General features: G+C 42.2%; 1 protein-coding gene across 1 annotated transcript in view; it reads right to left on the bottom strand.

Moving 5' to 3' along the window:
- LOC118280394 (Krueppel-like factor 8) overlaps positions 1-13,105 on the bottom strand; it is a 65,287-nt gene that overhangs the window by 518 nt on the left and 51,664 nt on the right. The window contains exons 6-8 of the mRNA XM_035600392.2: positions 5,790-5,856; positions 4,791-4,868; positions 940-1,277 (exon numbers count right to left, since the gene is read on the bottom strand). Of these exons, the coding sequence (XP_035456285.2) occupies positions 940-1,277; positions 4,791-4,868; positions 5,790-5,856 (483 nt within the window). The remainder of the gene's footprint in view (positions 1-939; positions 1,278-4,790; positions 4,869-5,789; positions 5,857-13,105) is intronic.

The raw sequence follows: 13,105 nt of genomic DNA, 5'->3' as shown, positions 1-13,105 counted from the left end.
GTGTAGACAGGACAACGTCTGTCGGGTCCGCTAGTAATTATGTAAAACTGTTTTAATGAGCTCTGTTCTACCAATCAAGGCTTTACGTTTCCCGGAGCTTTTTTTGTGAGGGGGGAAAATCATCCAATGACTTCTCCCACCTTGGACGAGGCGAGAGGGAGTGTAAGACTCTTACTGATTTAAAACCACCCCGTCTCTACTCCTGCTCTAGGAGCTTGTCTCTAGTCCGCAGCGCCGAAAAGCAGGAATAGGAACGGGGTGGTTTTTTGTCAGTATGAGTCTGACACTCCCTCTCGCCCAAGCCGGGAAAAGACATTGGAAGATATTCCGCCATCAATGTCCCTGGGCGGCGCTGATCGCTTACCATCAGGTTACTCGTCAGTTCGTTTGCCACCTATTCCATTAAAAAAAACATCAGCAATGCACTAGTAGCTTCTCTGGTGTTGAGGGTAGGCATCACGCAGCTGCAGCTCCGAGTAGGTTATCCTGCTGGATTGGATCGGATAATGGTGATTTCTTCACCCCCTATTACATGGGACTTATAACACTGGTGAAAAAGTGGGTGTAAATTGTATATCGGCATTAAGTGCCGTAATGTGCACCTCTGCCTACTCCTTCGGGGATAAAAAAGGCGTGACGTTGCGAGGCGATTTCTTCTTCGGTAATCTATACTATAATACTAAATACTATATATACTATATAATACTATATAATATAATATTATAAAGCTGAAGAGTTTGTTTGTTTGTTTGTTTGTTTGAACGTGCTAATCTCCGGAACTACTGGTCCGAATTGAATAATTCTTTTTGTGTTGGATAGTGCATTTATCGAGGAAGGCTATAAGCTATAAAACATCACGCTATGACCAATAGGAGCCGAGCAGAGCGGGTGAAACCGCGCGGAAGTAGCTAGTGACTAATAAATACAAAATCATCTCACCCGTATGAGTCCTCTTATGGGCCTTCAGATGTGAGCTCTTCGTATACACTTTATGACACCCAGCAACATCACACTTGTGCAACCTTCTCCTGTTACCATCCTCTTTACTATTCACAAACTCCTCATTCTTCTTCATATCCATCTTGGAGCTTCTCTGCTGGATATGATGAAGGGAATCTGATAACGCATTCTGTAATGCCGTGTTTAGTATAAAGGATTTAAGTTCCGCGTCTGTGGTCGGTTTATGTGGTGGTAGGATTGGGATCATTGGGAGGTACGGTTTCGTCAGTTCTAAGGCTAGATGGGGGGTGGTCTGCGTGTGGGTTGAAGGTTTTAATCTGGAAAAGAAGATATAGTTTATTTATTAAAGCTTAACTTTGAGTTATGATTATTACTATATGACTTATAATAGCTTCGGTAGGTTCCTGTCTTTGATTCGGTGATCACTGAAAGGACCGCCCGGTGGTCTCAGTGGAGCATATGGTAGTGGTGTGCCCTGCATTTTTTTTTTTTTTTTTTTTTTACGTTTAATGGGTCGACGTTTGACCGCTATCTCACCTGATGGTAAGTGATGATGCGGCCTACGGTGGAGCACGTCTGCCCATAAGCAACCCATTCACTCGGGCCTTGAAGACACCCAGGTTATACCCATCAGGAAACACAGACTCCGGCAAGGAGTTCCACTCCCTAGCAGTTCGCACAAGGAAGCTTGAAGCGAAGCGCTTCGTGCGAGTGGGTGGGATATCTACCATGAAGCGGTGACGCCTCGCCGATTGTCTTGTGGTTCGATGATGAAAAGGACTAGGGGGAATCAAGTTGTGCAATTCCCCCGCACACTCTCCGAAATGTATCCGGTAAAAAACGGAAAGGCTTGCGACCTTGCGCCTGTGTTCAAGGCTTTGAAGCCGGGCCTCCACAAGCGCATCATCGTTGATGAGCTTCTTGGCACGCCTTTCAATGTGTTCGAGCGCATCTAGCTGGCATTTAGCCGAGCCGTCCCAAAGGTGAGAACAGTACTCCATACATGACCGAACCTGCGCTTGGTACAGGCTCAGCAGTTGTTTCGGTGTGAAGTACCGTCTCACCTTCGAGAGGATACCCAACTTCCTACCAGCCAGATGCGCCTTCGACTCTATATAAGAGCCGAAGTTTAGCGTTGGCGATAGAGTTACGCCAAGAAGCTCTAGATGATCCGATATTGGAACGGATACATCTCGGAAAGTAGGAGCCAGCGGAAATTGACTCCGTTTGGCAGAGAATAGACACGCCTGGGTTTTGGTAGCGTTGAACTTGACCAAGTTGGCGTTACCCCAATCGGAGACCGCCTTCAAGGACGAGTTCAACCGTTCGACCATGGATTCTCTTAGAGACTGGATCTGTGTTCCGCTAGTCCGCGCATCGGACACATACCTTTCAACAACTGTGCTGTCATCTGCATACCCAAAGATACCGGGCTTAAGCAGGTCGTTGATGTGCAGCAAAAAGAGCGTTGCTGAAAGTACTGACCCCTGAGGGACTCCGGCGTTGATACCAAATTGGTCAGACGAGCAGCCATCGATGACTACTCGAATTGACCGATCCCTCAGGAAGTCTGCAATCCATCTGCACAGATCAGCGGGAAGTCCATATGCAGGAAGCTTGCCGATAAGGCTGTCGTGCCAAACCCTGTCAAAGGCCTTCGATATATCGAGAGAGACCGCTATTGCCTCCCCGTGCTTCTCGATGGCCTCGCTCCAAATGTGGGTGGCATACGCAAGAAGGTCCCCAGTGGATCGGTTGCGGCGAAACCCATACTGCTGATCGCTGAGGAGGTCGTTACCTTCAAGGTATGCCAGGAGCCTGTTGTTAAGTACACGTTCCATACTCTTACAGAGTATGGACGTGACTGAGATTGGTCGGTAATTGTTAGGGTCGGCACGACTACCTTTTTGGGTACAGGCTGCACGTTGGCCAGCTTCCATGCAACCGGCACTTGACCAGTCTCCAAGGAAAGTCGAAACAGGCGTGTCAGGATTGGAGACAACTCAGGCGCACAGGTTTTTAAAACCACGGCCGGGATTCCGTCGGGGCCACTGGCCTTGTTCACGTCGAGATTACGCAACGTCTTATACACCTCCTTCTGTCGGATGCGAATTTTCGACATTTTCGTCTCGCATACGTTATTTAGAGAAGGAGGTATAGCGCCACCAGTATCAAGACGTGAAGATTCCGCAAATAGAGAAGCAAACAGGTTTGCCTTCTCTACCGCGGTGTGTGCCAGCGTCCCGTTAGGCCCCAGGAGAGGTGGGAGTGAAGGGCGGCAGAAGTTCGATTCAACCGCCTTGGCCAGGGACCAGAATGCTTTACTACCCGCTGGGTAAGAAGCCAGTTTGTTCCCTATTCGGCCAATGTGGTTGAACCGGGCCATCCGTAATGCCTTTTTGTATGACTTGGCAGCCTTGTTATAGGCTCTCTTCCTCTGAAGAGTGTCGTCAGCCTTACGACGCCTGGCATCCGCCCATGCCAAGTATGCCGCATGCTTTCGCGCTTCAGCACGTCTGCAGTCGGCATCGAACCATGGACGAGTCCCACCGAAAGATGTCGCGTCCGAGAATGGAATGTAGTATTCCATGCCCTGACGCAACACCCCTGTTATGGCATCCGCACAAGCTGACGGGTCTTCAGTAGAGAAGCAGACAGGCCGCCAAGGATAGGATGCAAAAAAGGATCGCATCCCATCCCAATCTGCTGACTTGTACCGCCACATCCGCCGAGACCGAGACTGACACCGAGTAGCTGTCTGGATCAGTTGTCAGCAGAAGGTCTAGGCAGTTGGCAGTGTGCGAGTCGACATCGGGCACCCTTGTGGCCTCCTGGACCAGCTGGGTCAGGCCAAGCGTTAGCGCAAGCTTACGCATTTCCCTCCCAGCATGGTCAGTGCACTGGTATGGGAACAGCCACTCCTGGTGATGGGCGTTAAAGTCCCCCAGTAACACCAACTGGGCCGAAGGGTACCTCTGCCGAGCCGCATCCGCCGTCTCCACAAGGTGCTGCGCTAATCTGGTCGTCTCCAAATCTCCGCTGTGCGACCGGTAGACACAGGCATAGAGGATTTTCTCTATGCCTGTGTCCACCAGTATCCACAAGGTTGAAAAACTGGGGTCCTCAAAGTTTCGGAGACGCCGGTAACAGACGCCGTCTTGGACGTATAGGCATACGCCTGCACGGGGAACGAAATTGTGCTCCAGAGAAAAGCCTGGGTAGTTCAGGTATGATACGTCCGACGGACATCTGATCTGGGTCTCCGAGAGAAACAAGAGCGTTGGGTTCTCGGTCTCCAGATGGTGTTGGACCGCATTGAGTTTTGAGTGCAAGCCTCGGATGTTGGAGAGGTGCACTTTGAGGGAGAGGAGTGCAGCCGCTGTTGAACCCTTTTCTTAGCTCTCGTTTTCATAGTCGTAAATAAGTTGCTGAGAGGATGGCAGTGAAATGTTCCTCCACACAGGCGACCCCAGACGCGCACTGCAGTTAGCCACATCAATGGGAGGCCAGCCTGGAGACTGCGGGGACGCCCGAGCCCCCCCACGTAAATGGGCTGAACACCGCCCTGACTTCAAGGATGTGGTCGGCGACGACGACCCCTCGCGTCCGGCATGTTCAGGCCATGGTGCGGAGCAGGCGGGACTGTTTATCAGGGCTCCGGCTCGAAAAGCAGGAGTAGGCACGGAGTGGTTTTTATTCAGTGTTTGACATTCCCTCTCGCCTCGCCCAATTCAGGACAAGTCATTGGATGATTTTACCTCCCTCAAAAAAGGAGTTGATGTTAGCAAAACAAGTAAGAATATAACAATAAGAATAAACATAGGTCTTACTTGTTCAAGAGTTGCTTCGGTCTCCGCGCGCTTCTAAGATCTGGACCCATTTTGATTTTAGGTAATTGGTGACTTGAGCTGAAATACAGATTAAAACAATAAGTAAATAACTACTAAAGATAATGTTTTGCTATATATAACTGACAGAGATTTCTTCAAAGGGATGGTATGTGCCAACTTGCCAAGTATGGGAGAGCCATGCTTCGACACGAATGGACCGGTTCGACCAAAATGATACTGACCGGAGTGTGTGAGTTAGGTTACTAGAGGCCTTATTACTTCCATTCCCGATCTTCCTAATCCAATCTTCCCCATCCCCATTCCCGAACAACAACCCTTAAATTCCTAACTCCCAAAAAGCCGGTAACGCACTTGTAAAGCCTCTGGTGTTTCAATTGTCCATGGGCGGCGGCGATTGCTTACCATCAGGTAATACGTCTGCTCGATTACCGGCATGTCCCATAAAAAAAACCAATTCCCCAACAACCCTTAAATTCCCAACCCCCAAAAAGGCCGGCAACACACTTGTAACGCCTCTGATGTTTTGGGCATCCATGGGCGGCGGCGATTATTTACCATCAGGTGACCTGTCTGCTCTTTTACCAGCTTATACCATAAAAAGTCTGAATGCTAATATGATTGTTAAGTAAAGGGCCTACCTCGCTTCAGCCAAGGTAGTAAAACAAATTGGATGATTTTCCCCCTTCAAAAAAAGTTTATAGGCCTTGGTTGCCGGATTAAGGATCAGGCAAAATGTTATTGTCTTTTTTTAAAATCCTAATAACTTAGGTAAGACTTTCTTCAATTTTTTTTTTGCATTACTGTCGTACTTGTGAGCGTGTCTGATAGACGCGCCTTTAGTATAGTAGTACCTTTAGTATGAGTTGCTTTACGTTTAAAATAGGTAATCAGAGCGGCAAACGCGTCAGTTTCGATTACTTTAAACGTAAAACAAACTCATACTAAGGATACTGTAATTTATCCATCAAGGTTACTTACTTGAATATCAGATCTGTGGCTGAGCTGTCATCTTCCCTGGTGATCATGGATGAAGTAGGGGCACCAACTGGAAGGGAGATTAAAAGAATTTTAATTAGGTGTTCGAGGAATTGGCATTTAATATACTATTTTTCTAAAATAGATGCAATCATCATCATCATCAGGTCTTTAAACAAAGGCATCTCCGATAGCACTATACTATCTATACTAATATTATAAAGCTGAAGAGTTTGTTTGTTTGATTGTTTGTTTGTTTGTTTGTTTGTTTGTTTGTTTGAACGCGCTAATCTCCGGAACTACTGGTCCGATTTGAATAATTCTTTTTGTGTTGGATAGTCCATTTATCGAGAAAGGCTATAGGCTATATAAAACATCACGCTATTACCAATAGGAGCCGAGCAGAGCGGGTGCAGCGGAAACCGCGCGGAAGTAGCAAGTAAAAAATATTCGTTGAAACTAGCTCCTGCTAGTGGTTTTGCCTGCGTTCTCGTAGAAGAAAAGTTTATGTGTTATTTCATCCTACCCCTGTCTCAAACCTCGACAGTTTTGACGTGATTGAGTAAGAAAAAAATACAAAAACACAAAATTTCGCATTTATAATATTATTGTAAGATGTGTGTAAGTATATTCCAGAATGGCTGTACTAAATCAGATGAATTTTATTTGGTGTGTTTATTATGTACAGGGCAAGGTTTTATAAAAAAAAAACAGCATTTTTTTTTGTTAGGTTATAATATAGAATTACTAGCGGACCCGACAGACGTTGTCCTGTCTACACGTCTTTAATTTGAAAATTTGTCGGATCCAATGTAAAACATTCCAAAATCAACAACTACTAATAAATTAAAAATTAATTAAAAAAACATTGTCCAGCGGACAAAATAGTGAATCTAAACCATTCTCAGATCCCCTTGAACACACACATAATGAAAATCGGTCCAGTCGTTTAAGAGAAGTTCAGTGACATACACACTTACAGAAGAATTATATATATAAAGATTATACAGACAAAATTTGATTGTTTGTATATTTGTTTGCATTGAATATGCGAATCTACTGCGAAAAAACTTAGGTAGGCTACTTTCTATCCCGTTATTATTTAACGCTTTGATTGGCCGGCTCCAATAAACCAACCAATCAGAACGCTAAACGCAGTAGCGTTTAAATCACGTTAAAAGCTCACAGTTGTGGCCGTCTAGATGACGGGGATGGTTGAGTGCAGTCGTATGGGTCGATGGCGAAAGGACACAGCAGGTATTGGAACCAAACACGTGTAGCGGGTTCGATTCCCGCACGGATTAACTCTTTGTGTGATTCACAAATTGTTGTTTCGGGTCTGGGTGTCATGTGTATGTGAACTTGTATGTTTGTAAACGCACCCACGACACAGGAGAAAATCTTATTGTGGGGCAACGTTTAAAAAAAAAAAAGAAACAAAAACATTCGTCAGAGCACTCCCCGTGGTATAGGCGATAGAAAATGTATAACGAAGTTACATCTCTACGCTTTGCCAGAGTCAAGTCTGATATAAAAACTTTAAAATACAGGCGAAGTCGCAGGCGGGTAACTAGCTAATTGTGCAAAATGGGCTCGGCTTGCACACTGGCGCAACATACAAAACGTTAAACATAAATTACCAAACATTTTTTTCAACGAACACGTCAATAATCGAAATGCTTTAGTTTTTACATCGGCAACGATTGATGCGTAAACGCATGTGCGTTGTGTAGGTAGATGCAGAAGTATTAACACATTGAGCGCCGTGGTGGTCACCGGTGACCGACGTTAGCGGAGGATTTGCTTTCAACAGTTTTCTATTGGCAGTCAAAGACTTAATGGTCCTTTATAAAACGATTTTAATTAGCTTGCTAGGACATCATAAATCTCTTTGACTGCCTCGTTGGTCGAGTCGCACCTGCGGCAAGGGATGACGGGGTCTCGGGTTCGATTCCCATGTTGGCCGTTCCGCGCTCGGTTTTTCGAAAATTTCTCAGTAATAGCACGGAGTCTAGAATTGTGTCCAGTATACGACAATAGACTCACCCCCTATTACATGGGACTTAAACACAAATAATGAAAGTTTACATTGAACAGTGGCATTAGGTGCCGTAATCTGCACCTCTGTCTACCCTTTCGAGCATAAAAGGCATTTACTTTGAAGTCATCACATAGCCAAGGTATATTTTTATTTCCTCTTGAATCTAGGGCTATTTAGATAACCTATTTATTTACTGTTTAGTGACTTTATCTGATAAATGTCTACAGTCTCTACACTGTATCTTTTTTTTTCAGGGGTGGTTTTGCAGGAGCCGCTTAAGTGGAGCTCCCGTCCGTTCCAACTTAGGAGCCAAAGGTCGGAAGTGCTCCACGAAGTTCCATCGGCTGTCGAGGACGAGTCCTAGGTACTTCATCGTCGTCTCGACGCCGATGGTAACCCCTCCTGCCGTTATTTGGGACCCACCCGGAGGTGGCGCGTTCCCGCGGCCATCTACACTGTATCTACAGTGGACATTCTGATCCTTTCTGTCAAGTGGTTAGTTTTTACAAAGGTGTAATTTAGCAGCGCCGGCGCACCACGACAAAGGGAACTGCGTTTTTATCCGCACATACCGTTTAAAGTGGTTTGCTGGTTAGTTAGGGCTTTGAAGTTCGATTTCTGATTGAATGATGAAGAAAATAGATTATTAGATCTTTTAAGCATAGCTTAAAATATTTCGTGTAGTGGCAAGTAGAGGTGTACATAATATTCTCTTTGACATCCATATTTTAATTAGTTTTGTTATGAATTTTGTGAAATGGGAGATGATTTTAAAGTGTGAGAGAGCCATGCTTCGGCAATAATGGACCGGCTCGACCGGAGTGATACCACGGCTTCACAATAAAACCGACGTGAAACAACGCTTGCGTTGTGTTGTGTTGTGTGAGTGAGGTTACTGGAGGTCCAATCACCCACCTTACTAATCTTCCAAGCCGATTTCTCAACAACCCTTAAATTCCTAATCCATTTGGCCAAGGCCGGCAACGCACTTGTAACGCCTCTGTTGTCTCAAGTGTCCATGGGCGGCGACGATTGCTTACCAACTCGTTTAGCAGCTTATTCAATAACAAAAAAATTGCCAGTCACAATTCCTAATTCCATGCAATAAATAATCGGTTTAGAAATCAAACCCGAGATCCCTTGTTTACTAGTTCAACTTGCAACGAGGTGGTAAGATAATACTCGTATTCGATAAATAAATAAATTAGCAAACTGACAACCCTAACCAATAAGCACAGATCAGCAAAAAAATGGCAAAAAGGCGGGAAATCTCCAGCCAATCGTTGTCTCTGGTATGGGTTAATCCGCATTGGATGTGATTGATTTTGTATTTTTTATACTTAAAATGGTTCACTTAGATGAATTCTTATTTACTACTAGCTTTTGCCAGGGGCTTCGTCCGCGTTCTTGTGGGATGAAGAGTAGCCTATATTTTTAAACTGACTTGGTCACTCACACAGAAAACATGGTAAATATCCCGTTTCAAGTTCCTAAACACTAGTGAACGGATGAACTGTTCATCCGTGATAATGGCGCTTGCAACATTGCCGAAATATCGGAAACTCATCTTATATATAAAAATGAATCGCTAAAAGTGTTGGTAAGCGCATAACTCGAGAACGCGTGGACCAATTTGGCCAATTCTTTTTTGTAATATTCGTCGAAGTTCAAGGATGGTTTTTACGGCGAGAAAATATCAAATAATTGACTGAAAAGCCCTAAAAACAGCCCTTTTCTTTATCCCATACAAACGTTTTCTAACTAATACGTAGAGTCAATTTGAGCTTTATTGCTATTGGATAAAGTTCATATTGCTATTGGATACTAAAAAACAAATGCTATTGGATAAGTTTGCGTTGGAGACTTGGAGCACAGAATCCCTACTAATGCGAAAGTAACTCTGTCTGTCTGTAATTACGCTTTCACGCCTAAACCAGTGAACCGATTTTGATGAAATTTGGTACTGAGATAGAATAGACCTTACTTGATACTTTTTATTGCAAAAAAATAGCGGAGAATGGGTAAAAATAGGGGATACATAAATGGTCATATGGAAATTCGTCATTTTAAAAGCTGTAACAGTAAAACTTTGTATTTAGATACTTAATGAGGAACGAAAAAACATGGGCTACTTTTTATTGCAAAAAAAATAGGGGAGAATGGGTAAAAAGAGGGGATATATGTTAATTCGTCATTTTAAAAGCTGTAACAGTGAAACTTTGTATTTAGACACTTAATGAGGAGCGAAAGAACATAGGCTACTTTTTAATAAAAAGGGTAGAAGGCGTAGAATGTTTGATAGAGGAGATTAATGTTTTCTTGAAAATTCATCATTTTCGTTAATACGTTGCCTGTGGCTTCACTCGCGTTCGATTCTTATTTAAATACACATATACTTTTTTGAATCACCAATATCCCTACTACCATACTAATGTTATGAATGCGAAAGTAACCCTGTTTGTGTTGAGGTTACGCTTACACGAATGTTTTTTATGGAATAATTTATAACAACGAAACAATGTATTTTTTTATTGATAGGCAATATATAGGAAATTAAAGGATAATAATATAGATAACCTTGGCTACTTTTCATCATGATTATAAAATGATGAATCGGCGGTCGTGGTTTCTATGGAATACATATCTTTAAAAATGCTAACAGTAACATATTCTCAAGTAATTCACATTTTAGATGACAAACGGCAGCATTTTGACCACTAACACCACTACGCGGACAAAGTCGCGGGCAAAAGCTAAATTCAATAAATTTTCATATGTACATGTCAAATATTTGTTGTTTCTAAATTTAAATTCTGTAAATAATGATTGACATTTATGCATAAACTATGAAAAGGGTGAATAAACAATTGTCTGTATTTTTTTTAATCTATTGAAAATGTTGAAAAGTTCATTAAGCATTAATAGAAATTCCTCAAATATTTATGCGTGCGTTCAGAAATAATGACAAATTATCAACAGTTAGGTACGCGTGTGTTCAGAAATTTATTTTGTGTAAATTAAAGTTTCTATTCACGTTTTCGAACAAACGATGCTCTTTCAATATAGTCTATTGGTGTGAATGACATTGACATTTGTATTGCGCGTTTTTTAAAATATGCAAAATTAAATGTATATTTTTCAATATTTCTGAGAGATTATCTTAATATTTTTTCGAGTTTTAAAGACTAAGAAGATTTTTATTTGCTAATAAGTGTTTGTTAATCAAGGTAAGTTCACATCTTCATATTGATTTTTAGTAACTTTTGGTGACTACACAATACTACAATTTGGTGTACATGGTTATGCAGAAAATGTATAAGAGCTTTTTATTTTCAGTTGGAATTTCGTTTTTAACAATGCTACCAACCAGACGTACAAGCTTAGGCCGCAGAACTCGAAATACGGCAAGTCAAAGAAATATAAGAGCAAATCAAACTGATGAGCAACGCGAAGCGCGAAATGAACTTGAACTGAATAGATATCAAGATAGAAATGTTGTGTTTAATCCCCACAAAGCTGCATTCAGTTATAATGTGGCAATTGATTACAGTTCAGAGCAAATTGTTGCTATTGGACTAATGAACATTGTGTGTCCACATTGGGATTGATATTCAAAAATGTTGCCTCTGGATTGTGTTGCGCCAGCGGCCAAGTCAAATTGACGCCATTGGTACCGCCACCAGGAACACTACATTCATTGGTTAATTTTTTGACTCATATCCAGCAGTACAATAATTGCTTTCAACATCATTTGGGGCAACAAAAGTTATACGAGATTTATGCCTACTTTTAGTAAGTAAGTATAATGGCAAACGTTTTTTTTTAGTTTTAAAACCATGTAGCTGGTGCAAAATATGTCGAGTCAGTGATGTGTTTATTTTGTAAACAATAAGTCAAATACATAATAATAGTCTATAATCCGTAGACTTAATCAGCAACATTTTATAACATGTTGTATTTTATAGTGGCATGAGCAAGATGTTCTTGGTAAAGCCTACTGCCTAAAGCTGCCGTGGAAGGCTGTTTAATGTCGAGGTTAAAAGTAGTTTTAATTTGAAATGATGTAAAGTATTGTGGCAGTATTTTGCGAGCCATATGGTGGTACAATTTGCTATACAATTACCTGTATACATATTTATATTCTTGCAGATTCAGGGATTCAAATATATCATCAAACAGGTTCCTTATTGCCAGTGCCTGTTGAAAACTATCATCATTTTTCATCATGAGCCGAGAGACGTCCACTGCTGAACAAAGGCCTCCCCCTTACAAGTTGAAGACTATACATTTTTGCAAATATATTTTATGGACAATTCAGCAAGAGAAGTCGATCAGCGTTGCGCACACAACAACTCAGTAAAAAGATCCATTGTGATGAACAACTTCAAACATGTTTCCATCAACACAATGAATTAGTTGCATTAGACCGATGCATTAGACATTCACAAATGCATTAGATAATCACAAAATTGTCATCATAGCCGATAAGGCGCCTGCAGGACAGTGAAATCATTGAATCCTATGAAATAAACACTATTATGAAAATATATTTTGTTTTTTTTTTAATTAGTAAAGTCCTTTTCAGGTATAGTGAGATCAGGAAATTATGGATTCATTTTTATATGGAGGATATTTATAGATTCCAGTTCAAATTGAATAGGGACTCATACATAGCTCAGCTATACAAAATAAAGTAGAGCATCATTGCTACGCGAAAGCGGTACGAAGTTCGCTGGGTCAGCTAGTAGAAATATAAAAACATGGTAAATATCCCGTTTCAAGTTCCTATACTAGTAGCCTATGTGTTATTTCAGATTATAATCTACCGGAGCTGCGGACTGCCTAGCGGGTTACCGGGGCTCCGGCTCGAAAAGCAGGAGTAGGAACGGGGTGGTTTTTAGTCAGTAAGAGTCTGACACTCCCTCTTGCTTGACCGAAGGCGGTAGAAGTCATTGGATGATATTCCCCCTCAAAAAAAAGGCCATACTCTATCCCTGCTCCAAATTCCATCGCGATCCTTTCAGCAGTTTTGACGTAATGGGAGTATCAAACATCATACAAACTTATGTGTTATTCCAGACCATAATCTATCCCTGCTCCAAATAACATCTGGATTCCTTCAGCCGTTTTGACGTGATGGAATAACAAATATACAAACATACACACAAACTTTCGCATTTATAATATTAGTAAGACCTCTTTACATTTATTTAACGTTATTTCGATTCTGTTACATTAAGTGCCTTGTGGTCGATACCATTAATTCTAAACTTTCCCT

The sequence above is a fragment of the Spodoptera frugiperda genome, chromosome 21 (assembly GCF_023101765.2).
Source record: "Spodoptera frugiperda isolate SF20-4 chromosome 21, AGI-APGP_CSIRO_Sfru_2.0, whole genome shotgun sequence".
In the NCBI taxonomy this organism is placed as follows: Eukaryota; Metazoa; Arthropoda; class Insecta; order Lepidoptera; family Noctuidae; genus Spodoptera; species Spodoptera frugiperda.
The sequence above is the reverse complement of the archived record's forward strand: the minus strand, read 5'-3'. Positions and strand labels throughout refer to the sequence as shown.